Source organism: Podarcis liolepis (assembly GCF_965112155.1).
Source record: "Podarcis liolepis genome assembly, chromosome: 8".
NCBI classification, from domain to species: domain Eukaryota; kingdom Metazoa; phylum Chordata; class Lepidosauria; order Squamata; family Lacertidae; genus Podarcis; species Podarcis liolepis.
This window is the reverse complement of record NC_139560.1, coordinates 83,660,899-83,688,887: the sequence shown is the minus strand read 5'-3', so window position 1 is coordinate 83,688,887 and position 27,989 is coordinate 83,660,899. Positions and strand designations below refer to the sequence as shown.

Sequence of the window (27,989 nt, the reverse complement as noted above, 5' to 3'; positions counted from 1 at the left end):
TCCTTGTCGCACGCAGGCGCATTCGCGTCCCTGAAACCGTTGGAGAGCACGCAACGAACCGCGCGCTCGGCTCCAGTGCGCACGCGCAGGCTCCTTCCGTTATTTCCCCCTCCCTCCCGCTTCGGCCTCTTAGAGGAAGGGGCGGGGCACCCGGAGCTCGCCGGAGACCCCCGGAAGTCAGCCGCTCGTGGCGCGAGCCTGACGCAAGCCGGGCGCTCTGGCGGGGGCGACCAGGCCGCTCTCTATGGTCGCCGGGACGATGCTGTGGCGGCTGCTGTGGAGCCTCGGCCGGGGAGGTGCGTCCCGCCTCGGGGCGGAGGGAGGGCGCGGCGGGGGCCTCTCGCCCCTCTCCTCATCTCTGTCTCTTTCTCTCCCGTGCGCAGTGAGGCTCCCCGGAGGAGGAGGAGGAGGAGGCGGCGGCGGCACCGTCGCCCTCTACCGCCACCGGCCTGTGGGCCCGGCCCGGCCCTGTGACGGAGACCCCTCGCCAACCGAGGACAGGTGAGGCGCCGAGACCCCGCCGCACCTGCAGCCGCGCTCTCCGTAGGGGGGGGGGGGCTGTCATTGCCGTTATCACTGTTATTTATTGGGGCTTGTGAGCCGCTTCGTCTTGCCCGCAAGCAGAGGCAGGAAAAATAAAGCACCAAGCAGGGCTGACGGGAAGAATCCCACCTGCTTCTGAAAAGGGCGAAGGGCTGCCCAGGGAAACGATGGCGCCAGGTGAGCCTCCCTGGGTTACCTGCGCAGGTGTAAACGACAACCCCCTCCCCCAGGCCTTGAAAGTTCCCTTGTTCAGGGAAGTTTTTAATGTATGATATTTTAGTGTTTTTTGGTTTCTATGGAAGCTGCCCAGAGTGGCTGGGGAAACCCAGCCAGATGGGCGGGGTACAAATAATAAATTATTATTATATTATTATTATTATTAAAAGTTGCTGGATCAGCTTCGTCCCTTACGTTAATTCAACGAGAAGAACTTGTAATTGGATTTCAATTAAACATGCAATTAATTGGTCGCTCTTTTGAATTTTATTGGGTTATCGTCTTTCTTAGCGGGCCATGCAAACCACAGGGGCTCCCAAAAAGTTTGGGAAACAGCCAATAAACCTTTGGCTGTTACACAGAGACTTCAGATAGAGAGCAGCATCAGAAACACAGCAGGCATGGCTATGTGGAAAGAAGTGAAGTGCTGTCGTTTCCTTTTTTATCAGACTTTGCCCCTGTGTGGGTGGATTTTGAAAAGGCAGTGAAAGCAGAAAAATAACAAGATCTATCCTTGCTTGCAATCTGAAACATGTTTTGGGTTGGATCGCTTGTGGGAATCTAAAACAATCACTGACAGAAAGAGAATCACTTTCCTGTATAGTCAGGTACTATATCAGTGGGGCAAAAGGAGAAATAAAGAACAGCGACAATTTTCTTGTTTATTTCCCCAACAATATATATATAAAAAACAATATTAAAACGAAAACCTTCTGAAATTGGACTACATAACTGGCAATCATTTATTACTGTACAGTAACCATTCATGGCTGAAATAAAGTTATAAGGCATGAATTTTGTGCTTTATAACTTTAGACTACATTTGGATTGGTAAGAACAATTGTTACTATTCTAAGTGCAAAAGAAATGATGGAAATCCATACAGTGGTATCTTGGTTTGTATACGTCTTGGTTTGCATACGTTTTGGATTACTAACACATCAAACCTGGAAGTGCATGTCCCAGTTTGCAATCTTTTTTTGGATTACAACCCACGGGGGGGGGGGGGTGGATTATGAACGAATTTTTTTTGGAGGTCCCGTTGGTGAAAGCGCTCCTTGAGTTACAACCTGTTTTGGTTTACAAACAGACCTCCGGAACGGATTATGGTTGTAAACCAAGGTACCACTGTATTTTTGCAAATTTTCTTTTTAAATGGTATCACAGCTGTAGCCTTAATAAAAACAAATTGGCTAGAAATGATGGCATAGAATTGTGATTTGCTATAGTGAGGATAATAATAAGAAATGTATAATTTTAGTTCGTTCGTTGGTTCATTCGTTGAAGGAGACCTAGCTGACCAAGACTGACCCACAGGCCAGAAGTTTCTCACCCCTGGCCTAAACTGACACCTCACAGCAAGCCCAGAATCTGGGCAAAACCAGGCCATAAGGCAGAAATGGGACTCTCCCCACACCACACCCCCTGGTTAGAATGTGTCCTTGGATTTTGATCATGCTTCTTGGATGGAGGATAGAGAGGGATGTCTGAGTGTATGTAAATACAAGTCTACTATACAACCTTAAAGTTAAAGTTTGTTGCTCTAATTTTGCACTGGTATCCCCCCGGAATGCTAGCTTAAAAAGAATTCATTTCTCAGTCTGAAAACAGGTTCTCCATCCCAGCCCTAACCTTGGCTCTTTTCAGCATTAGTTCTGTCCTGCGATATTCAAGATGGGTGGCAGCTCAAGCAGTTGTCCAGAAGAAGAGTTCTTGTTTGCCTGAGGCTACGTTCTTTAAAGCAGATTTCCAGTGTGCTTAAAGGGAAATATGTGCAATTTATATTCTCAGCATGTGATTGTAATGATCAAAGCCATTTTTTCTCTGGAACAAGACTTTCAAGCTCATGCTCATTTTTCAGAGCACATTGGCTTTGGTTGCAAAACTGTACAAATAAAGGGCTTTAGAAACTGCAAAGTTTATTCACCCTGGGGTTCTTTTGGTGAGGTGCGGAGCGGGGAAACCTTAGCTATTTCAGAGGGAGGACTTTTCACATGAGGGCTCTTCAATAGAGTGTTTGCTACCTTCACCTTAGTGTAGTCAAATTTGGGCAACTGTAAAGTGATCAGGAAATATTGCCCACTGCAGACACATGGATTATCAATATAGCTTTGGCAAGGATTGTGTTATTTTAATATCTTTGGGAGTCTTATGGAAATAAAGCTTTGAGCTTCTTGTTGCCTGTGCTTTTATGACTTCTGGTCTGCCCAGCTCCACATTACAGGTGTTTCAAAGATGAATTTTGGGCATAGTTATAGTTAAGGGTGGGTTGGGGGAGCTAATGTGCCTTGGAAGAGGGCCAGGTCTCTTCTTTCTCTTACTTCAACCCTCCTGTGCCTGCAAGCATGATATTCTGCCCCAACAAGACATGGGTCCAATTAGGAAACTCTCAAATAGGAAATGTACATTTTCCTCAATTTTTGTTCAACCCAATTTGTAATAATATTAAACACATACACACAATGCTCTTTTGACATTTGGAAAAAATGGCAGAAAAAATACTGTTCGTATATTCACCACTAATGCCAATGAAGTACTATTCTAAAGCTAATGACCTCTCTATTAAGAATACATTATTTTGACAACCAAAGGGTTATTGTTTGAAATATTTTTACCAAAATTCATGCCCAATCTCAAGAAAGCAATTAATCTTGGCATTAAGGAACCTTACCTGTAAGATGGCTTCATGTTTATCAACTTTTAGATCTATTGCAAGACCCTGTAGTCCACTCTCATGCCACTCATCTGTTCTCCTAATGGAAAGGTATTTGTGGTAGCAATGTTTAAGAGCTTACTGAATTTGTATTATGAGATTTTAAACAAGTTTAAAATCTAATTGGGAGATGAACCTGAGGGAAACCAAAGATGAAGCTACCTGGTCAGGAATGTGGGGGGAAGGCCCCTTTAAATCTAACACTGTTCTTACAAGGGAACAGGCATTAAAAATCACTCATAAATGGTATTTTACACTGGTCAATTTTTCCGTTATCTCTTTAGAGAGAATACAGTCAACAGCGCACATATGTGGTGGGAATGTCCAAAACAACAAATATAGTTTGAGATATAAGTAGACATTTTAAAAATTATTAAAGACCATATTAAGTTTTCTCCAAAACGTGCTTTACTCTGGCTATTTGAAGGAATAAATGGGGATGTTAATCCAAAGAACTGCATGCCTTCCTGATTTCTTGCAGCCAGACTGTCTAACTCAATGCTGGAAGACACTTTTGATTTCAATATTACAAACTAGTGGAATAAGATGTGGAACTTTGCACTTCAGGAAAATAATAATAATTTAATAACAATAGTTTTATTATTTATACCCTGCCCATCTGGCTGGGTTTTCCCAGCCACTCTAGGTGGCTTCCATCACATATAAGAACAAAAGATGTCAAACATTTCAAAAAAGCTGAGACGGCATTTCAGATTCCTAAAGGGAAAGGTAGAACCAGGCTCCTTCATGACAGTCTGGTGGGGAATTTTTAGACTTTGTTAAAACCCATCAAATACATCCACCTGTTCCTTCGGCAGTTACGGACCTCTGGGTCAAGTAACTTGCTCCATACTCACCTTGGCTGGAAGAAACGCAACCATAATCCTTCTCAACATAATCCTTTGACCCTCAACTTCTTAGTTGTCAGCTTAACCGCACTGATCCTTTATATAATAGTATAGCAATATTATGAACAATTGTTATTGCCCTATGCCTCATGTTTGTTTTTCTGTTAATGTATATGCAGAATATTAGTTTTGAAACTTAATAAATAAAAAACAGCTATGCCTGCCAGCTTTCCTTGGAAAACAGTGCCCACTGTCACCACGCAATTCTTTTGTAGCCAGAGGAGCTGGTCATGTCATTCCAGTTCTTTTTCCATCGCTACCTCTACACATACACTCAGCAAGGAGCTGTGGCCAGTCCTGGCTCTGATGAGTGTACCTGCATTATATATCTGTTTTCAAGCAGCTCCCCATTAATGCTTTATATTTTTAGTGTGCATTTTATTTTATTTTTTAAAGTGATGAGTTCTGAAAGTGGTTTGTGTCAGTGACCCTATTAGAATATTGCTTTGATGTGGACGCTGGTGCATGTTCTCAGATTAGCACCCCATGCTCCAAGCACAGCCTAAGTCCCACTGCCTCCCTGAATCCCTGAGGCACTTGGGACAGCCATTACTGATACAGATTTAATAACACTGCAGTTCATTACATGGTCACAGGTTATTAAACAGAGAAGACTGAGGAATTAGATTTCAAGACTTTAATAATGCTCCAAATGATAGATGTAAACCATAAAATAAGCTGCAATACAATATTCCCTCATCTTACATGGGACTCAGATCCAAGGGTTTCACACAGCACTATTTTTCTAGAAAAAGGGGTGCTGGAACTCACCATGAATGCGTCCCTTGTTCTCCTGTAATGGCAGTGCTGCCCACCTGAGAGGTGCCAGAACTGAGTTCTGGTGAGTTCCGGCTGAAAGAGAAACCTGGTTACATCAAGCCCTTGGATCCGCCCCATGGCTAGCAAGTAAGGAGGTGGGGAGAGAGCACCCCCAGCACTCCCAGATCTGGCACGCTGAGTGGGCCTTGCTCAGCAAGCAAAGCATAGAGCTTTAAAACTTTTTTCACACTGGGTTGCCAAAGCAGACCTGGTGCTAAAATAGCTTTTAAGATCTCCGCCTTGCTTGGGGAGCAAGGACTGCTTGGTGTGCTGGCATGAGATCACCCCCAAAAGTCAGATTGTCCCATGAGATCTTGTGAGAGTATTCCAAAGTTGGTGTGCCAAGCGGACCTAATTCAGAGAGATCTTTTAAGCTACCTGCCTTCCTTTGAACTTCCGGTCTGCCTTCAACATCGTATTGTTGAGATCGCATGAGTCAAACGCATGTAAGGTGAAGGATTACTGTTCTTGGATTTCTCAGTTAAACAGAACTTCCCCCTTATCCCTTTGGGGTTTCGAGTGGAACATTGCACATGCAGGGACAGTTTTTCCTGGCCTGCACTTGAGTCCATACTGTCCTAGGTGTGGGGATTACTGTTTGTGGGAGACACTGCTCCCAGCTGTTGGTAGAGCACAGAGTGTTAAAGCAATACATTTTGGCCAAGACACAGTATTCACATATAGCACAGTGTTGAGAAGTAAGTGGTGTGTGTGCACGCACAAGTGCATGCCTCTGTGTGTTTGTGTATATATAGGCAACTCCGATTCACAGGTGTTCAAGGCATGTGCAACTGCACCCAGGGGCAGCTGCAGAAACAATACCTTGTGGCATGGTTGCTGCCTGCCTTTGTGGGGTACTTTCTTCCAGTTGTGGAGGTGGAGTGGGAGTTGCTGTTGAATATTTGTGTCTAGAGTTCCATGGCAAGGTACACATCTGGGTTCTAGTTAAAGGAGTGTTAGCTATGTGCTCTGACAGGCTGCTTTGTGCAGAGTGCCCTTTCTCCCTACATACCATCACCCTTGGGTGTTCTGAGTGTGCACACCTTGAGGCAAGAAAGTAATAGCTCCAGCATTTGAGTTATCTCCCTCTGTGGGGTTCATAGGCTGTTGTAACTGGGTGCTGGTTTGCATCATATTTTACTGCATCATGAGGGTGGCTTGAGGTGTAGGGGTAGGCAGAGGTTTTTTTGTTTTCTTTTTCTCTCTACCGAGTTTTTTTAAAAAAATAAATTATTTATTTAAAGTTTATCTCATCTTCTGCTGCCATGGCAGGGGGGCGGGAAGGGGTTTCTGCCATATCCAGGAGATCATGAGTACATAATTGCAATCTAAAATCCCCAAAAAAAATAATTCATCATCCTCTAGAAATCTGCATTTTGCTCCAGCTTGAATTACATCCATGCTGGAAAGGCAGAACACAACCAGCGTCAGGCTTACACAAGTTCACAGATGGAACCATGTCCTCAACTCAAACGTCACTATACATTGGGCACTTGCCCAGAGCTTCCAGTGCTATTGTTCTGGATCCACCTAACACTAAATCGAAGCAAACATAGGGTGAATAGTTCATAGGGGGAAAAGAAAATTGTTCAGTTAACTTTTCTACCTCTGCTTACATACAGGAGAAACCTAGATGAATATTAATATGAAAACTGAGTGGTGGGTAACCCCGTCCACACAAAAAAGGTGGTGTCTGAGTGTAGATTTTGGAGTAGGTCACACATAGCCTTTTCTCCAAAGCTTTGGTGCAGGCTGAATTAAATGCAAGCTTATTTTCTGGTTTCCATACCCGTTTTCTTTTCTTGTCCTTCTTTCTGAAGCCGGCATGGTAGGCACCAGCAGCACAGAAGTTGTGGATGTGGGAACCTCTTGCATCACTGCACATCCTTCACCTTGGTAAGTAGGCCTGGGATGATTGCATGGTAGAAGAGAGTGGTCGCTTTGTGGGGCAGAAGCCAGGGTGTCTTTATAATAGGAACAGTTGTATATAGCCTCTAACAAAGCTGTTCTGATAGTCCCTAATCCTTGCTCTCCATTTTTCACCTTCTCACCCCTTGCCTTTTCCTGTAAGACCTATTGCAGTCGTTAAGAGTCGTCAACAGGCTCATCTCAGCTATCTGCCAATCACCCATTCCCACCACCCTTCTGAGTAATACCCCTCCCCACCTTCTCACTATATAGAAGGATCTGGCAACTTCTGTTTCAGTGTATCTGAAGAAGTGTGCATGCACACGAAAGCTCATACCAAGAACTAACTTAGTTGGTCTTTAAGGTGCTACTGGAAGGAATTTTTTTATTTTGACTATGGCAGACCAACACGGCTACCTATCTGTAACTTGCTCTCCTTTGTTAGAGTGCATTGGCTGTTCTTGCTGTGGAGTTGGTGAAGCATGTTCGAAGGCTGAGCTCTGTGCAACCAGGTGGAGGAGATGTTGGGTTTTACCAATTGGAGGGTCATCTTGCTGTTTTGCCCCAAAGTCAACATTCAGGTAAGCTTGCTAGGGAATAGCACAGTTGAGTCTAGAGCATCATGTGCTGGGAAGAATGCACGCGCGCGCACGCACACACACACACACACACACACACACTCTTCAGCTCTATGTAATGCACTTGAAACTCCAGCAGCAAAATTGTATCAGAATTGTAAAGACTCCTAGATGTTTGAAGATCTCTCTTTGTAAAATAGGGATTGAGACAGCATCCTATGTACTTTTAATATGTTTCCTCTCCTTCAGTCCCTCCCACAGCCCCTTCTGCTTGCTCCAGTGGGAAAGAGGAACAACATTTCTTCGTGGGAGACGACTCCAGCTATGCACCAAAGAATCCATCTAGCAAAACTTCACAGCCAAAACAATATCAACATGTTTCAGAAACAGGTACAGATCTTGATTTTAGAATGCAAAGACACATCAGAAGGCATGGGGTAGTGGCCAGCTGCAAACCTGCAAACGAGGACAGGCAAATCAGCAAGTCTTGCAAGCAGCCTGTTCTGAGGCAGAAGCCTGGAGAGAATTTGGCTTGGGACATGGTTGCCTGAGATGTCTCTGGTTAAACAGGAGATTCTCTTGCGGGCTTTCCAATCAGTAGCTGCTTTATGGAACTTTCCAGTCAAGTACCTTGTGTTTCAAAAGCAGTTGTTCTTATTTGGGTTGTTAAATAATGGGGAAGACAGGTTAGAATGAATATATCACCCTTATTTTCATACTTTTAATGAAAGGAGAAAGTGGGACTTAAAAATGTCTATAAAAAGAGGAAGTTTAAAGTCTTGTTGAAACAAACTGATGAGCAACATAGTCATCAATAAACTATTAGTAACACAAATAGCTGCAATTTAAGAAGAAAAATTGTTTACATTATGGTAATTACCTTCTGGCCATAGGTGAAAGGGAATATTAAAATATATTTGGGGTTCTTGTAATCAGCAGGTATTTGGGTCATTACAGAATCTCTACAATTCAGTAGAGAGAGTGGGTATAGCTGTACAGTAGCCTTGTTGCTAATGTGAGAGAAATCCTGTTTCTATGAACCAGTGAAGTTTCCTTACTAATTACTGTTTAGCCCAGTACTGTCTTCTCCAGGTGGCAACTGTGTTCCAAGGTTTCTGCAATAGCAATTCCCATCCCTCCTCTAAGATCCAGGGGTTGAACCTGGGACTGCTATATGCAAAGCACGTGTTCTTACACTAAGGTAATGTGGAGGCGCAGGAGCGTGCCCATCTAATCACACAACTGCTAATAAGGAACCCCCTTATTAACCACAGGTTTCATCCCAGTCTGGTGAGCTTTTGTGGAGACAGGCAGCAGTATAGGCCTAGGTATAGTGCTGTACCTGACTGGGCTCTCCTGCTTCTGTCCAATTGTGTCACAGATTCTTGGTCCTTATTCCACTTTCATGCCACAGGTTGCTACCCATGCTGTGCAAAGAACGGTTCTGGCCAAATTATTTATTTGACTGAGTTCTCAAAGATGAGCAGGGTGACTGTTGAGTCAGAATAGACCCATTTAAATTCATGGATAAGGTTGAGTTAAATCTGTTAATTTCAGTGGGTTTATTCAGAGTGAAAGTTAGTTGAAGGGACGTAGAAGAGAGCTGTCCGCTGTAAGGCATATCACAAAATATTGCTGATTTAACAGAAGAGTAGGAGAGGAAGCTGCAACTTCCAGATCTGTGCAACCAGAACTATGGCAGGGAAGGCAACTCGGTGTTGAGGCCCAGACGGTCATTGCCTTATCTTTTTTTGTTTTTTTTGCAGGGGACATCCTCTTCCTATCCAGCACAGGTTCTGAACCAGACTCATGCCTATTACGCTTGCAGGTAATGCCTCTTTTCTTTTTGTGGAACTTAGCTTTTAGCATGAATTTAGCTCAGAATTTCTGAAGTATGAGATAATGAGCTAGGGAAGGGTCTTGAATTTTTCGAAAGCATGAACACACTCTCTGCATAACCTTGATACCACTTGCCATATTAGTGTCATGTGGATTTCATGTACATATAGGTATACTTCAGGGACACCCGTGGTAGCTTTGAGACCAACTAAATTCAGGGTAGAAGCAAAGGCATATATTTTAATGATTGCTTTGGAACTCCTACCTTGACATGATTGTACAATGAGAGTAAGAAATGGATATGCCTACGTAGATTGAGCTATAAGGCAACACAGTCTTGGGCCATGATCACTAGCACCACCCCAGGTGAAGAATCTTGGCTTGTTTACTGAAGCGGTATTGTCCACGTTTCCTTTTGTTACCCAGAATTTGCAGGTATACCTTGTCTCTTGAAATGTGCCAAACATTGAGACAGCTCACTTAATGCAAACTGTATACATTGACATAAAAAGTGTTTAAAGATTTTGGCTTGACTCATCTGACAACAGTTGGTTGATGTGCAGTCACACAATGTGCATGTTCCAACTGTTCAGGGGATAAAGCCACTAGCAACAGAACGTTCTCCAGCTTCTGTGAAAGAAGAAGAAAATACCAACTTTGGCTGGGATTAAAATTCCTATGCCTTCCCCATTCTGGCACTCTCCAGATGGTTTGGACTTCAGTGTCCATCAGCCCCAGCCAGCATGGCCCATGGTCCAAGATTATGCAAGTTTTAGTCTAAAACATGTGAAGGGCACCACATTGGGGAAGGCTGCCCAGAAACAGTGAGGAGAGGTTCAGAATGGAGCAGAGCCTCAGAAGGAGGCTGAGTAGTTAGTACAGGCTTCCTCAAACTCAGCCCTCCAGATGTTTTGAGACTACAATTTCCATCATCCCTGACCACTGGTCCTGCTAGCTAGGGATCATGGGAGTTGTAGGCCAAACACATCTGGAGGGCTGAGTTTGAGGAAGCCTGAGTTAGTGTGATGAGATACAGGAACCCAAGGGAAGGATAGGTGAAAGAGACTGAAACCTTTAAAAAAGCAGGACAGAGAAGACCAAGTGGTATCTGATAAGAAAGTGGAAAGTTCACATGGCTGTACAGATAGAAGAAGCTATATGGTAATAGCAGGAAGTAGGCTTGTCCAGGTAAGGAGAATATCTAACAGAGAGTGGTGGTGTCTCAGCTAAGTGGTATCAAGTAGATGTGGGCTGAAAAACAGAGACTTGGGGAAATGATGGTGTCACAACCGAGATTGGAGATGGAACTGGATAGTGAACTTTAAACAACAGCCTTGCTGTGTCTGCCAGGTTGTTCAGGCCTGAGACACATGGTTCGGGAATTTTTCACCTAGTGCCTTACTAGGATTTCCAGTTTTACTAAAATCATGTTTAAAGATACAAGATGTATTTTAATCATGACTGTAGAAGTTTGGATTGATGAAAGAGGCAAGGAGAGTAAGGCTGGGGCAAGAGCTCACACAGTGCTGTGGCTGTGTACTCTTGAATTCAGGTTGTTGTTATTATTATTGTTGTTGTTGTTGTTACAATGGTACCTTGGTTTACAACCATAATCCGTTCCGGAGGTCCGTTTGTAAACCAGAACAAGTTGTAACCCAAAGCACGATTTCGCCAATGGGGCCGCCAAAAAATTGTTGTTTGTAAGCCAAAAAAAATGGGTTGTGATCCAAAAAAAGGTTGCAAACCAGGACACGCACTTCCGGGTTTGACGTGTTTGTAATCCAAAGCGTATGCAAACCAAGACATATGCAAACCAAGGTACCACTGTATTATTATTTCCTGCAGCATGTTGCACTCAAAATACCATACAAAAGGAAAATACGGGCAATGACCGATTAACACGCGTCTGAATGATGCGCAATCATGCACATGTGAATGATGCCAAACCTGGAAGTGACCCCCAAAGTCTCTAAACACTTCACTCAAAGGGTGGAATGGGGGCAGGGCAGGGTGGAACGGGGGTTGCTTACCCGCACTCCACCGGTGCTCACAGGGGCCAGGGACAGGTGGGTAATTTCTGGATCCAAATCTGGAAGCACACTTTTCATGCCAGAGAGCTGCATTCACATCTTTTGTATTATTATCAAGCCAGGCTTTATAGCTTCTGATACAAAAGCATTTTTAATTTTCCATAAGGAAGGACTAACCCATCTTGCTTTCTGGCAACAGTCCTTCCTGCCTCTTAATCCCGACAAGATGAAGAGTATCCTGTAATATATACTTCTGCCATCTGATGGCACCAAATCATTCCAGTACTGAAATTGCTGACTCTGTAGATTTGCTAAAGATTCACTGAAAAAATAAAACACTTACTTGGCTTCAGTAAAATTAGCATGTGCTAACTTTCTGAACTTTCTGAAATCTTCATTTAAAGTGTTGACTTTAATGTCAAGAAATAAGGGATATACTGAAGAGTTAAGAGGGCAAAAAACCATTGTGTATACTTCACTTAAAAAGCCCTCTAAACATCTGACAGGAAGTGAAATAGCTATGTTGTATCTGATGATAAGAGATTCTCCAAATGTTCATTGCTAGTACCAGATTGAGAGAGGCTGGACTCAGTGAACCCTGTGATCAAGCAGAGCTGCTCTTGCTATAGCTGCATGTAAAGTCTTGAGTGCCAGTAAGTTATGAGTGCCACAGCTGTCAGGCTGAAACAGAAGGGAATAGTGTTAAAGGTGGAACTGCCTAGACCATCTCCCCACTAATGTGGTTTTCCAGGGCTTGGGAAGAGGTTTCCCTCCCCCCCACCACCACCACCCTGCCGCCTGACTTCTGTGACATGTTCCAAGTCTTCTCTTAGTAGATCCAGGGCATAGACATAGTATAATCAGTGGACGTAGTATAATCAGTGACTTAAGAGTTGTTAGGACACCCCTGGGAAGAGGGATGGATTGATGAACCACCGTGAGGGGAATAGAAGTCTCCTAGCAACTCTCAGCACCCTTAATGAACTATAGTTCCCAAGAATCTTTGAGGGAAATTCCTCCAGGGAATCTTGACTAAACACCCCAGATACAAAATTAGTTTGATCAAGACTTACAAGAAAGGGACATTTGTTTAAATGTAGGTCAGTTAACGCACAGACATGCAACCACAATTCAGTTCTGAAGCAAACTCCAAGAGCATTTTCTTCTACTACTGCAAATTTAGCATGCATTCTAGAAAAGTAGTACAGTTTTTGTGTGTAAGCAATACCATTCTGTTCTACAATAACTGTGCAACAAACATGTAACATGATAAAGAAGGAATCTGTTCTGAAGAGATGGAGAATATGATTTAAAATGCATCATTTTGAGCTTTGGCATGTAGCCATTAAAAGTGCGGCCATATGTCATGAGATACATCTGATTGTATCTAAATTTCCAATTGAAAGAAAGGATAATGGCAATTTTGGATATTTTGAACTGATCTCTTACACTATATTTCTGTTGAGTTTTGAGTTCCCTCTTTCCATCTGGGGCCTGTTCACATGGAGTTGGTATATTAGATTATTTGTAAAGAGTACCAAATTCACAGCCAGGATAGCATATTTCATGTCACCAAGGTCTGCAGTCCAAAGCAGTGTGAAAATGCCAGGACAGCCACTTGTGACATTTGTCAGTTCGCACCTCTGAACTGCGGGGTCACTGCTATGGCAACATTCTGACCAGCAGTTTCCCAAAGCCCAGTGACAAGTCTACACTTCAGGAAATGACTCCACCTGTCCAGTCTCCTGCTGGAGGATATGATTATCAGTATATTAGTCTTGATATTCTCAGCAGTGATAGGAAATCAGACTTTGTGTTCAACACAAGTGGGAGAATGAAATAGTTTTTATCTGTCCACTTGCAAATTGCCGCAGTTGCTCCAGAAAACCACCCACTTCTTCCTCTCTTATTTTCGTGATCCTTCGGTTAAATGTCTGGTGACTGTAGGATTGCCACACAGTATGAGAATTTCTTTGGTACAGAACCTGGAACTAGCCCCAAAACATCATAAAGATGTCACAGAAGGGGCGGAATGTGCGGGTTTGGAACATAACGCCTGCACAAAATGCGGATTTCCTATATGTGAAATTGCATATAATGGGGAGCACCATCTAAAAAGCCAAACTGCCCCAAATCCACCAAACTCCATCACAATCATTTCTTCCAAACCGCCTTTCTCAAACACATGTAGGTGGGGAAGATGCCTGTAATGTGAAAGCTAGTGCAAAGAGAGGATTGTCCACAGATGGGCAACCTATACACGGTTTTCATTTTTGCCTCTCCTGTGCAGGGTAATCTGGAAGAGGAGTCATCTGTTGGTGAAGCTGCTTCTCAAGTGCACCAGGTGTTTCAAGCCAGCATTTCCGTGGCATCAAACATCCTTGGTAACAGCTTATAGAGTTACTTATCCAGTCTTCGTCAGGCAGGGGCTTCTGCCTTCAACTGTGTCATAGACCTGACAGAGATACTAGAGGTTTAAGCCACTCACTTATGTTAAAAAGGGCAATGACTCAGGCCCAGAGAAAGGACTTATCTAGCACAGCGTTCTGTAGGTCCCTTTCCTTTCAGTTTTATGCAGTTTACTCAGCCCCCTAAGTATTCTGCATAGATTTATCTTGTAACATTTGCTGGGAGAGCAGAGCTGTTTGTTCTGGGATGCAGCAAAAACTCCCTCTTTGCCCCCCTTTTTATATGGCTAAAGCTTTCCTTGGTCTTTGGTTAAATCACCTTAGCTTGCTCCATTCTCTTGGATGACCCAGTCTAACTTTGTATAAGCCAGTTATCTTGTATACACCTCCCCCCACTCCAGTACTTTCCCCATGAAAACCCACCCTTAACCGCTGAATCAGAGCAAACAGCAATCCGCAGAAAACTGAGAATTGCCATTCGTTCCGCTTCAGCGTTAAAAGAGCAGGTTTCCGCAGGAAAAGCACTGGGGGGAGGGGGAGTGCTCAGACCTGGCACTTTAAAGCACAGACCTTCCTCTAGGAAGTGCAGCACAGAAGGGAGTGTGAATGAGCCCTGAGCATCACAGCAGCAGGGAGAAACTCAAAAATCCTTCTGATGAGTCTTAAAATACAGAGGGAGCTTGAAATAATAACAAAGACAGTTAACATGCTGGGCTGGGGAGGGAATGAATTAATTAAAAACCATGATTTATAAACCTTTATACAGTTTTTTTTGTGGGGAGGGGTTGCGGGGAAGAGGAGATGGAAGAATTAATAATGTGATTTGCACTGTCTTGAGGGGGGAAATGAATTAATTGGATGAAATGAATTAATTGCACTATCTTGAGGGAGAAATTGATTTATAAGAGTGGAAATAATAATTAATAATTTTTCGCACGCTGTCCCGGGGGGGAGCGGGGATAATTTGTGCACTTTGGATTCAGTCATGGCCATTTTTGTGTGCAGTGCCGGATGGGTGGCCATGGGGGGGTAGGGAAGACCTGGGAAAAAGGTTCACCATCACGGCTCAATGGTTTGTGGCAATGATAGAGAGCATGTGTTGAATCTAGAAAGTCTCAGGTTCATTCCTCAGCAACCTACGTTTTCAAAGGGTCTCAAGTTAGAAGGCATTGGGGGGGGGTTCTCTCAATGAAAACTGCTGTTGTTGAGAGTAGATACCAAGATGTAGATACCTAGATGTACCAAAGGTGTGACTTCATACGAAAGAGCTTCATAGGAGCTGTGCTTTAAGGTAGTTTCTTTCCATGTGTGCCTGGGTACATGAAATGACATGTGAAATATTTCCCATTTAAGTAAGAAAAAGCATTCATCCTGTGATGACTAGATAAGTAGGTGAGAGTGTGGTACATTTGAACATTTTTTCACCAGAGTGCTTTTTTTGCAACAGCATCCTATTTCACTATTGTCATGTCCTGCCTAGTTAAATAAGGTTAAAGGAAGACTTTGCAGAAGTTACATGACCAGCTGCTTGCTGCGTAACTCTGTCCAATTTTATACTCCGTGCCACCTTAAGTACCTGAGTATGTACTGTTTTCTGTGTTTTTAGCTGTAAAACAGAGATAGTAGGACTTGCTGGATGTAGTGTAGTGCAGTGGGAACTTGTCTGAAAATGAATTTGAAGGTGCGTAACAGGAGATACTGGAATCAGTACATTTTATATTGAATTGCCACTGCCTGCCTCATCTTCACTGCAGGATAGCCTCTGAATTAGCGAATAGTTTGAAGCATAAGTGTCCTCCTGAGGGTATTCTCTCTTTGATAATAGGTGCAATCACCATCTCAGGTTAGAATTTGGACCACTGTTTTTACATTATTTTCCCAGGGCTTGAGAACATGCATGACAAGCAGTGGAAAACGGCCTTTTCCTGCTTCAAGCTGGCTGCAGATCAGAATTACAGCAAAGCCCAGTTTAATGTGGGATTGTGCTACGAACACGGAAGAGGCACCAAGAAGAACGTGGCCAAGGTCCTCTATTCCCGTTTGTTTCTTGGCTTGTGTGTTCCTGCTGTGCACAAGAGGGAAGGAGAGTGTGGGTGCAACTTCAGTGTGTGCCATATGTGTCGGGAGACATAATTTGTTTCTCTTTCTGAGTCACAAGCTTTAACCCAGAGACCTGCAGTGGGATACTTGCTGCAGTTCATCACACACATTGGATTTGTATGTGAAAGTTCCCAGAGTCAATCCCCAGCATCTTCAGGTAGGGCTGGGAATGCTTCCTGCCTGAAACCCCTGAATTCAGCTTCCGGTCATTGTAGGGAATGCTCAGGTGAATGGTCTGACTCAGTAGAAGGCAGCTTCCTGTGTCCCTTTCTCAGATTTTCCCTGATAGTCTTCCCAGCTGATCCCAAAAGAGCATGGCTATCCCTGTAACACTCACTGTCATAAGAAACTAGCAACAAAACAGCTTTATGTGCAACGGCAGGCTAGAGTGGAGCATTTGCCATAACGATGGAGGTGGGGGTAGAGGGCAGCCACTCCAACTGCAGCAGTGACCCAGTTCATCTCCTGCTCCAGGCAGCCTGAGCTTCCTTTGTTTTTGTGTCGTTGCTCAAAGGGGGGTCAGGCTCTAGGCAGGAAATATCGGTCCTCCAAGTTGCGCCTTTTCCATGTGTTCCAGTACAAGAGAAACTCATTTATTCAGTTACAAAGAATCTTCCATTATGCCGAAGCTCAAAGAGAACCTCAGTAGAGGTACTTAATGTCCACATTATAGAAGAGCCCCCAGTTGCATTATGCAACTTGTGCCTGCAGCTTAGTCAAAAGCTACCCTGTAAGGAGCCAATGTTTTCACACGAGAGAGCTAAAACATTCAGCAAGAGAGAGAAAGATGTCAGGGCTGTCCGAAGGAGTCTCCAGCTGCTGCCCCCTCCTCCCCCAGGCAGGTATTCCACTTTGTAGTAGTTCTTCCTTGCAATGGGGTTGGGGCTAACATGCCAGGCCACTTTCCTGCCAATCATGCGTGGGACTGAAGCCAGCAGGGAGGAACACTTGCTTGTCTGGCAGGAGCACAGTTTATCGGATGTGTAGTAGTGTCCCTGTTCTCTGTTCTAGGCAGTCTTCTACTACCAGCGGGCTGCTCGCCAGGGACACCCCTTGGCCCAGCACCGCTACACTCAGTGTCTCCTCCGCCACTGCCCAAGAGCAGACAAGAAGGAAAATGTGCAGGAAGGCGTGGGTTTGTTGGACGAATGCGCTACTGGGCTGACAGAGGTGAACATCAGCTTGGAGAGATATGGCGTACTGTTCAGAAGTAGAAGTAGGCTGTCGATGGGTGACATGAGAATCCTTTTCTTTTGCTCTTTACAGTTTAGCTGTTTGGCATGCTTAGGTGAAGAGGTGCTCACCTGGCTCAGTCAAGGCATTTTAATGCAGGCTGCACAACTATCCACTCCTCTTGCTTTCCATCTGGCCACAAACACAAGATCCATGAGCTGCTATGCCTCTGTTTTTGCTAGGCTTTCTTTGTTCCTTGATAGCTATTCTTCAGTTCACTAAAACAAATGGCAGCCCAGTATCTGCCACAATCTAGGTATTTTTAAAGTGAACATAAGCCTTGGCAGCTGGGCTTTTCTTTTTAATTATGCAGTGATAGATCTGGCTTTGGAGAATTTGCAGTTTTTTAAAAGGCAGTGCATGTGGAAAGGCCCAGGGCGGTGTTTACAGCTTAAGCATGGTCTTTTGCCTTGAATTGGATGGTTCTAAAATAATAATATACTGCATTTCAGGTGCATTGGAGTGGATGATTAATGCTCTTTATACACATGTACTTGCATGTAGGATTTCTCAAGCAGCTTTCATTTGTGTGTTTGCTATGAAAAGGGCACTGGAGTCTCCCAGAACTCACCGACAGCAAGACAGCGTTACCAGGAAGCAGCAGCTGCTGGCTCCAAGGCTGCACAGGAGAGAATCAAAGTAATGGCACAGGAGGAGATAGCAGGTACTGAGTTGGGGCGGGGGGCGGAATGGTGTGGAAATGGTGCTTACTGGAGAATGAATGAAATGTTGGCTACTGCAGTTGTGATAATTATGTGATATTCTCTCTCACTTAGCTACACAGATCCGGGACCAGTCACCACTGGCAGCAAAAACCTCTTCATCCAGCCCTTGCCTTCAGCTCCTGGATCAGCTGCCGGCTTCTCACTTTGGACAGCCAGCTTTTGGCCTGCTTCACTCCTGGAGCACAGGAAGCCTTAGGGATGCAGCAAATAGCTCTGCAAACTGCATGCCTACCACAGCTTTCCCAGATAACCTCAAGCTGCAGTCTTTAGCGTGGTCTTCAGGAGTAGCAGTTGGATAACATGGCTAATGAGAAACTTTCTGCTCTAGATGGTGGCTGTTACTGGCTGCCACAGTGATCCTTTTAAGAGGCAAATCACATGGGCATAGCCGGCACCTGTTTCCGTCTCTTCCTAAATGTATAACTTCTTATTTGACAATTTGCCCACAGCATAATGATACAGTGGAGGCTATCCACCTAGGCTATCCACCTGTGAATGGAGTCAGGATACAGGGTTCCTGCTGAGTGACCCTTGCACCATGGAAGCAAATGTTGCATCCGCAAAATGAACACGGGGAGCCTATAGACTGCAGTTTTGAGGGCCAAGTCTTAAAGCACTTGGTGCTGAAGTTAAGTAGATGTGGACTTGCACATCCCATGTAAAAAGGGGATACAATCATAAATGGTTTCTGAAAATCAGGCAAGCGATTTCACACTGTAGTCAGAAATTGGGGAAGGAGTCTGCCCTAGTCTTCTTTCTCTAAAAGATTTGAGCTTACTGAATTTGTTAATTGCACAAGGAATTCTGCTGATTCTCCCCTTCATTTCAGAAAGGAGATTTTTAGCCACGTTTCAGAATCTTAAGGGAGCGAAAGGACCTTTCTAATGGGAAGGAAATTTTAATGCAATAGAATAAAAACAGGAAGTGGAGTTTGGGAGGTAGACTGAATAATTCAAAGAACAGAATTTGGTTCCTGAGAGTTTTATTTTTATTATAAATAAATAACGGACTCAAGCAGCAGCTTCTAAATTTCTTTGTTGTATTAAAGCCTGGTAATAGGTAAGAAGCACCTGCTGGAGACTCAGTGCCTGACCAAGAAGCAGCATTTCCTTACCTTAGCTCCTGCTCCCACTCAATTCAAAATAATTAAATAGTGGCCGGGAGGGGGTGGGCAGGGAGCCTTATGCTCCAGTTTGCCTTTCATTGTCCCATAGAGGCATGCTGATTTCCTGCAGCAGGGATGTGGTAAGAACAAAGAGGACTGGCCGCTAGTAGTTGTTCCGGAAGAGGTGAAGGTCTCCTTGCTACTGCAATTGCCAGTTCTGTTGCCCAAAGCACTGTCCGTTTCAGCCCCCACATCATCTCTAGTCAGATCTTGAGGCTCGCTACATTCTGAGAGTTGCTCAAGAGCCCCAATCATCAATCTACCTGGGGACTGACTTTCTGAGCCAAGATCTTCTCAAAAAGTGTATTCATCTCTGAGAGGAAGGTACTGGAGAGCCTGGGCTCCTCTGAGTTTGGCTTGTGCCCAGCTGCTTTGCCAAAGGTTGCAAAAGTGTGAGGTTCATCTCTGCCTGTGGTTTCCTCGCTCAGTGGAGACGGTACTGCCCCTGGTGAGACAATATTGTCCTTGTAGTCAGTTGAGATGGGAAAGGACAGCCTCGCCATCCATGCTGGGTCTTCCACGTTCAGCTGATCAAGATCCAGCCCTACAGGGTGGGGGAAAGAATAAATGAGGCTTCATTGATAAGGATAGACTCGGGGCTACACGAGTCCTGTAATTCCATGCGAGTACTGATTTCAGAACTGTGCATCATGTTAATCTCATTACTCGTTTTAAAATCAAAAGCAAATTTCTACCCCTTAATGTTTCCAATGATTTGTGGGTCGGGGGACACACCACAATAAGATTTTTGTTGTTCATCAGCGGTTGACGTAACTGATGCCCCCTCCATTTCTAGCGGAAGCAGAATGAATTATGTACTCAGGATTTTACACAGAGAGCCAGTGTGGTATAGTGGTTAGAGCAGGCATAGGCAAACTCCAGCCCTCCAGGTGTTTGGGACTACAATTCCCATCATCCCTGACCACTGGTCCTGTTAGCTAGGGATGATGGGAATTGTAGTCCCAAACATCTGGAGGGCCGGGGGGGTTTTCCTGTGCCTGGGTTAGAGCGATGGACAGAGACTTGGGGGACCAGAGTTCAACTCCCTGAAGCTCACTGGGTGGACCTTGAAGGAGTCACTGCCTCTCAGCTGACCCTACCTCACAGGCTTGTTGTGGAGATTACCGTACTTTGCGCCCCATAGGACGCTCCGGCCCATAGGACGCACCTAGTTTTTTGGGGGGGGAATAAAGGGGGAAAAAATTATTTTCCCCCCAGGTGCGGGGCTGGAAGAACCAGGTCGGGGAACAATGGGAAGGCACGCTCTGCCTCCCCGCTGTCCCCCGAGCTTGTGGGGCTGGCGATGGGGAGAAGTGCGCTGATCCCGGGACTGCAGGCAGCTCTGCGCGGCCATCCGGAGCGGGGCGGGACTTCGCTCCCGGTGGCCGTGCAGAGCTGTGCTGATCCCGGGACTGCAGGCAGCTCTGCGCAACCCTCGGAGCCGGTCTCCCGAGGGTTGCGCAGAGCTTCCTGAAGCCTGGAGAGTGAGAGGGGTTGGTGCGCACCGATCCCTCTTGCTCTCCAGGCTTCAGCAAAAGCCTGCATTCGCCCCATAGGACACACACACATTTCCCCTTCATTTTTGGAGGGGAAAAAGTGCGTCCTATAGGGCGAAAAATACGGTAAATGAAGAGGATGAGAACCATGTATGCTACCTTGAGCTTGGAGAAAAAGAGAGTATTTTAAATAAATAGATAAGCCTGTCTACCTCCTTCCTTGGAGGTTGGACGGCCATCTGTCATGGATGCTTTAGTTGGGATTCCTGCATTGCAGGGGGTTGGGCTAGATGACCCGCAGGGGTCCCTTCCAACTCTCTATAATTCTATTATTCTTCCTTGATCACTAGGAAGAGGATCCCAGCAATGCACTACTCTTCCTGTGTCTTTTCCTAGGTAGCATATGGGTAGCATAGGTAGCATATCACAGAACAGGGATTAGAGACAGAAACGTTTCTATGCCTAGTCAGCCATTACGTGATGGGCCCGTGAAAGGATAAGATCAGCTAGGATACAGCTTCAGAGACTGCACCACCGAGACGGAGGAGACACGAGTGATGGTATCTCACCAGATGGGCAGTCCAGGAGGTTCCCTAGCTCCTTTCCCAGCAGCTCCCAATCATGATGTTCACAGCCGCTGCCCTCCTTGGTGATGAGATCCTCAACATTTGAATTGGGGTTCCTGTGGAAAAGGAGAAGCATCTTAAGTGATTGGGTCTTCACCCAACACAGGAGAAACTGTCCCTTCCATTGTCCTGCTCAGCCTGCGCTTTGCAGAGATCCCACAGTGACAAGCCTAAGGGGATATGCCCAACAGCAGCAGTGGATAAGAGAGAATGTGCATTAACTGTTAATAAACAAAACCACAGTACTATGCCTTATACAACCTTCATTGTAAGAGAACCATTAGACATTCAGTTCTTTAGACATTCAGCACAATATCAGTCAACTCTTAAAAAAAATGTAGGAACTGGCTGCACCTCTACCGAAGACTTCCTCTCAGCAAAAGTGCCTGGCTCTTTAAATGTAAAGGTAAAGGTGCCCCTGACCGTTAGGTCCAGTTGCGGATGACTCAGGTTGCACGTTCATCTCGCTCTATAGACCGAGGGAGCTGGCGTTTGTCTGCAGACAGCTTCCAGGTCATGACTAAGCTGCTTCTGGTGAACCAGAGCAGCACACTGAAATGGCATTTACCTTCCCGCCGGAGTGGTACCTATTTATCTACTTGCCCTTGACATGCTTCCGAACTGCTAGGTGGGCAGGAGCAGGGACTGAGCAATGGGAGCTCACCCCGTCTCAGGGATTCAAATTGCTGACTTCTGATCAGCAAGCCCTAGGCTCTGTGGTTTAGACCACAGCGCCACCCACGTCCCTTATCTTTAAAGGTACAGGACCTATTAAACAGTGGGCAAACCTAACACCAGTGATAGGGAGACAAGTTTCTACAGGACATGAGGGATAGGCCAGTCATTTCCAGTGAAGGAGAAAAGCTGCTTTACAAGGCTGGGCATATAAGCTGCACAAAACTCACCTGCAAGAAGCATTCTTGGCAGTGTACTTGTTCCCTCTGTGGTTGGGCTTAGGCTGCACTTGGCCCTGATGCAGTAGAGACAACAACTGCGAGATTTGCTGAAAGACAGGAAGAGCCGGTATCCGCATACAATCCTGACCAGAGCTGTTTCCTAACAGGATATCCCCACTCCCCTATGCTCCGCTTGAGCTATTTATAATGTCTAGTGCTCTTCCCTTCTCTGCAAGAAAACAAGCCATTTGTGTCTATCTGCATTTCTGTTTACTCACAGCAGCTACCACCCATCATGCAAAGCTGACAACCGCTGCAGCGTTACAGTGGTTTGAATGGTGCTGAACTTGCCAAGTTGGACAGTTTCCTCTGAGTAATTTCTAATGCACACTCTAATTGCAAGCCTACGTAGGTTGGCACTGCTTATAAATCTAGCAACCCTGAATAGAACAGCGGAGGAACTAAATCTCACCCCTTGCCCACCACTGGCAGCTCAAAGATGTAGCCATGCAGTGCCACAGCTAAGTGTTTTGAAGCCTGGGCTCCCAATTCCTTTCGTCCCTCGTCTCTCTGGGATCTGTCACTATACAGATTAAAAGGATGATAGGTGAAGTGGCAGGAAGTTACAAAACAGAAGCTGCCACTGGACAGTGATTTGTAAAACCAGAGTGACATATGTGAGGCTGAAATCCTAGACACATAATACAGAGCAATCCCCGTTACACACCATGGGACATAGCTTCCAAGTAAACTTCCTGCACAGGACTGCCCTGTAAGCAATGCTGAAGTAAAAGGGGTAGAAATCAATCCTGCTACAAGTGTTTACTGCTCAGATAAAGAAAACACAGAAATGGGTGCAAAAATAAAATTCTGCCAGATCCTATTGACTAGTTTGTCACGGCTTTCTTGAACAGAAGGACCTGTTATTTCCTCGCTCCATCAGCTATAGAGGAACCTGTTTTACAAGGTTAGGCAAAAAGAGTAGAAGAAAACTGCGCTCAGTAAGCCTATCCGTTTGTTGGCATCTGGAGCCTTGTCTACCACTTTGAAAACAAAATTACTTGAATCTGAAAAGGAAGCATAATATAATTTATATTTATTTCAATAGCCAACTATGCATCACCACCCACAAGAGATGGATGACTATATATCCCTATTCTGTGGTACCTACCCCTTTCCCACAACCCACCCTATTCCCGTCCTGAAGTCTCTTACCTGGACGGGGGCAGATTCCATGGCTAGTTGTCCTCCAGGGCCTTGCTCAGCAAGAGCTGCCAGAGAAAGCCTCACAAGGCTTCTCAAGATGTGCTGGCGACTAGGAGCCTCCTCTGGACCTGCCATAGCCTTTTCCGACAAGTGGTCTTTAGGCCAGAAGATGGAGTCGAGCAGTTTTTTATCTGTGGGCTGCACATCCCGAGCGGTGGGGCTTCTGAACCTTTGTGCATAGCAAGGAGCCTGCTCAGCAAGGCTGCTGGAATTTCTCTGGTTCCTGAGGGTCCTGTACAGTGTGGGCGTCATGTGGCATGGCACCCCCAAGGCCTTAAGCCAGGCAGCTTCCGATGGATTCTCTATCTCAGCCGGAGGCTGCTGGACATCCTCCTGCCGCAGCACAGGCACGACATGGATGTCTGCTTTCTGGATGGGTTTGGGGGGTTTCTTCGGCTGCTGTTGGCTGTAAGCCTGCTCTGCTTCCCGACAGTTATATGCCATGCTGCCGTGCTTCTCCCTTTTGCACAGGGACATAATCAGCCCCAAGCCTACCAAAGAGATGGCAAGCAACCCTAGAAGGCAGATCCCTGTCACCACAGAGGGGCTGAGGGGCTGGGACACCGGGAAAGAATCAGGCATGCGCTCACAATGGCTCTTGAATGTGATCTTCACCAGAAATCTGGTGGAGAGTGGCACCGGGCCTCGGTCACTCACAGATATCAGCAGGTCCCATTCCCTGCCCAAAAGGCTGCTAGCATTGCTACCATTCAGATAAAGCTGCCCAGACTGGGGATCAAGGACACAGATTCCGGCTTCGTTGCCACTCAGGATGCTGTAGAGCAACGTCCCATTCAGACCGGAGTCTGCATCGGTTGCCAGTATAGTGAGCAGAAGGGGTGCATTAACCGAGGCAGCTAGTTCGGAGCTCCCTTCTTCCTTGGGCACCAGCACATGTCCAGTGTCAGGATCCACAAGGGCAGTGACACTTGCACGGCCACCTTCCAGCTCTGGCTTTATTACCACTGGGGAATTGTCATTCACATCAAGCACAGTGACCGTCACGGAAACGTTGGCTGATAGCTGAGGCTGGCCCATATCTTCTGCTATTACAAGGAAGTCAAGGCTGGTAATCTTCTCGGCATCAAAAGCCGCATGGGCTCTGATTTCCCCAGTGCTGGCATCAATAGTGAGCCACTCTAGAACTAGTGGATCTGGGATTCTGTACACAACTTTCCCATTAAGGCCTGAGTCTGCGTCTTGGGCCCTGACCATAACTAAAACAGAAGGCGGCTCACTGTTCTCTGCAATGGAAACATGATAATGGTTGGTTTCAAAGCAGGGCATGTTGTCGTTGACATCACTGACATGGACAGTGAAATGTCTGGTTGTGGCCAGCAATGGGGTCCCTTGATCCTGGACCAGCAAGGTCAGGTGGTGCTGTGTCCAGCTCTCCCTGTCCAAGGGGGCATTTGTTAGCAACATGTAGCTGCCAGGCGAGAACCTTTTCAAGGCAAAGTGTTCTTCACCTTGCCTGAGGTAACAATCCACCTGCCCATTACGGCCTGAATCGGGGTCAAATGCTGTCACTAGAGCAACAAAGCTGCCCTGGGGTTGAGCTTCTGATAATACGGCTGCTTGTTTCGCCCAGGTGACTTGGATCTCGGGCGTATTGTCATTGACATCCAGAACACGTATGAAGAGCTTGCAGTGAGCTGGAATGGAGTTGGCACCCTGGTCTCTGGCTTGCACCTCCAACTCATAGGCTGAGTTCTTCTCATAATCCAGTGACTGCTGCAAAAGGACACTGCCTGTGTGACGCTCCACAGCAAACGTTCTTAGCACCTCCTCTGAAACATGTTTGCTGAAGGAGTATTCAATCTCTCCGTTAGGTCCTTGATCAGGGTCAGTGGCAGTGAGGTTGATCAGAAAAGTCCCGGGTAAAGCATCTTCCCTGATCTCCACTGACACAGAACCCTGGGCAAACGTGGGGCTGTTATCATTGGAGTCCAGAACATGCACAGTCACAACAGTGGTCCCAGATCTAGGGGGCACTCCGTGATCAACTGCAGTCAAGACCAACTCAAACGAGGAGTAGAGCTCCCGGTCCACTTCTTTAATGACCACCAGCTCTGCCTGCTGAGTTCCGTCAGAACCGGCTGTGACCTCTAAGGCAAAGTGCTCACTGGGTGACAAGAAGTAGGAACAGAAACCATTAGAGCCAGCATCTGGGTCCAGGGCTCGGCCCAAAGGGATTCGAGTCTGTAAGGATACACTTTCAGATATCTCCAGCTCCAGTGCCGCTTGAGGAAACCGAGGCCTATTGTCGTTGATGTCCAAGACGTGGATCTCCACATGGATCAGGGTGAAGTATTGGGCCGCTAGAACGCTGAATGAGAGGACACACGGGTCTCTGTGGTGGCACAGCTGCTCCCTGTTCAGCCTCCCTGTGGTGCTCAGCAAACCGTCTCGAGAGTCCATCTGTATGGGAAACACTGCAGAAGACTGAAGCAGCTGAAAGGTTCCCCAACTGCCCTCTGTCCGGCCAATTTCTTCCGACAGCCTTCCCAGAACAGTCCCAGGCTGTACTTCCTCCAGAATCTGATACCGCATGGTGAACGTAGAAACTTCCTGACAATCCATCAGCAGAAAAAAAGAGCACAATATCGGAACACATAACGCCAAGGACATTCTTCTGAATGGTGGCATTGCAAATTTCAACCCCTCTGTACGTGGGGTTGGTCTGAAAGTTGACTAAAGGTCTAAAGACTCCAAAAGAACACAAAGCCTTCCTTAGAGGCAAGATCCATTTCTACCTTTCTGCTGCAGGAAGATCAGTCTCTCCAGATAATGCCAGCGATTGTACAGCTGCTTCTCTTGCTAGCGCTCAACCCCCCCTGAGCTGGGGGCTTGGAAAGAGCAGAGCCCGTGTATTCTGCCCCCCTAGAAATGTAGACTTCGCCCTGCAGCTTCCTGCCAAGGCCATTTCCTAGGGAAACTCCACCTACAGGAAAGGGGAGGTATACCAGCTGCACAATGGCCAGCTCTAGGTGGGATTTGCAAGGAAGCTGGGAACACGAGTGGTCTCGCCTACATCCCAGAGCAGAGGTAATGCACAAGTCTAGGGCGTGGTGAGCCTATACCTAACCTAGATATGTCAAAGCAAACAACACACATGGATCTGCTTGGATCAGATTCTAGGGATCTGCCCCCTCTTCCCCAAGGTGTTCTTGTATAGTGTGAACAGTAGGCTCACCTGCCAAAATCAACAGGATGAAGTGTTTAGTGGCACGGAGATCACTATTATCACCTGCTAAATGTGACAGCAAGGACAACCCTACTTCTTCTCCCCATATGTAATAATAATAATAATAATAATAATAATAATAATAATAATAATAATAATACATTTTATTTTTACCCCACCCTCCCCGGCTAGAGCTGGGTTCAGGGCGGCTAACACCAGTAAAATTACAATAAAAACATAATAATAAATTTTATTGTACCCTGATTACAGCTGCCCCTGCTCCTATTCTCTCTTGAACACTGTCCACCACTCTGACTGTCCCATTATGTCTTAACCCCCCTGCACACTGTTTAAACTGAGAACGGATGTTGCAAACTGCAAAATATAAACCCTTTACAAAGACACGAGGTCCATCAATATGAGAAACTACAGCTGTTTGTGATTATGAAAGAGATGAGGAAAGAAGGAATTTCACATGAGGAAGCAGCAGCGTTGCCCGTACTTCCCGTTTTTGTTATTTGTTTAAAGAGGACCACCACACTGCGTGTCATTTTACAGAGAAAATATGGAACAAGAAAAGGAAATATGCCTGTTCCTATGCACCGGGAGGTGGGCGGGAATGTCAACAAAAGGGAGAGACATTGTGAATCATGTAAGCAAACACAGTTACCATGTTAACATCATCCACCAAGTATTATTTTCTCTGGATTAAAGAATCCAGTTCTTAATAAAGATTGTGCAGCAGAGGGAGCGCTAACATCACTAAGTTAAATCGCTGACTGTGGCTCTCTGTTAGAAGATCTTGCTGCAAAGATTGCCAGCAAAAAGGTTCTTGAGGTGGGTTGGGGAAACCAAAAAAAGCTTATTTAGCACATCTGAAGATACAAGTTCCCAGATATATTGTCTCAGGATTGCTTTGTCAGGGAATCCAAGAACTGTAACCCATAGCCCCTCACATTTACCTTCCCACTTAAATACACAATCCCCTCCAAAGCTCCTACAGTGGGGTAGGAGAGCTGGCGGGGGGAAATCACATCTGAAACCCAATGTGCCACTTTGGCTTCAGATGGGTAAAGGTAAAGGGACCCCTGACCATTAGGTCCAGTCGTAACCGACTCAGGGGTTGTGACGCTCATCTTGCTTTACTGGCCGAGGGAGCCAGCGTACAGCTTCTGGGTCATGTGGCCAGCGTGACTAAGCCGCTTCTGGTGAACCAGAGCAGCACATAGAAACGGCATTTACCTTCCCGCCGGAGTGCTACCTATTTATCTACTACTTCGAACTGCTAGGTTGGCAGGAGCAGGGACCGAGCAACAGGAGCTCACCCCATCAC

General features: G+C 45.8%; 2 protein-coding genes across 2 annotated transcripts; one reads left to right on the top strand and one right to left on the bottom strand.

Moving 5' to 3' along the window:
* Nucleotides 1-136: 136 nt before the first annotated feature.
* Nucleotides 137-19,037, top strand: DELE1 (DAP3 binding cell death enhancer 1). Its single transcript, XM_083519496.1, has 11 exons — nt 137-296; nt 384-501; nt 7,020-7,095; nt 7,553-7,688; nt 7,935-8,075; nt 9,452-9,513; nt 13,845-13,938; nt 15,845-15,987; nt 17,074-17,232; nt 17,842-17,959; nt 18,072-19,037. The coding sequence occupies exons 1-11, from the start codon at nt 245-247 to the stop codon at nt 18,317-18,319; spliced, it is 1,347 nt and encodes a 448-aa protein (XP_083375622.1). The 5' UTR covers nt 137-244; the 3' UTR covers nt 18,320-19,037.
* PCDH12 (protocadherin 12) lies at nt 18,986-27,918 on the bottom strand. Its single transcript, XM_083519106.1, has 4 exons — nt 23,419-27,918; nt 22,213-22,310; nt 21,251-21,363; nt 18,986-19,729 (listed from the first exon to the last, which is right to left on the bottom strand). The coding sequence occupies exons 1-4, from the start codon at nt 26,116-26,118 to the stop codon at nt 19,440-19,442; spliced, it is 3,201 nt and encodes a 1,066-aa protein (XP_083375232.1). The 5' UTR covers nt 26,119-27,918; the 3' UTR covers nt 18,986-19,439.
* Between the last annotated feature and the right edge of the window lie 71 nt (nt 27,919-27,989).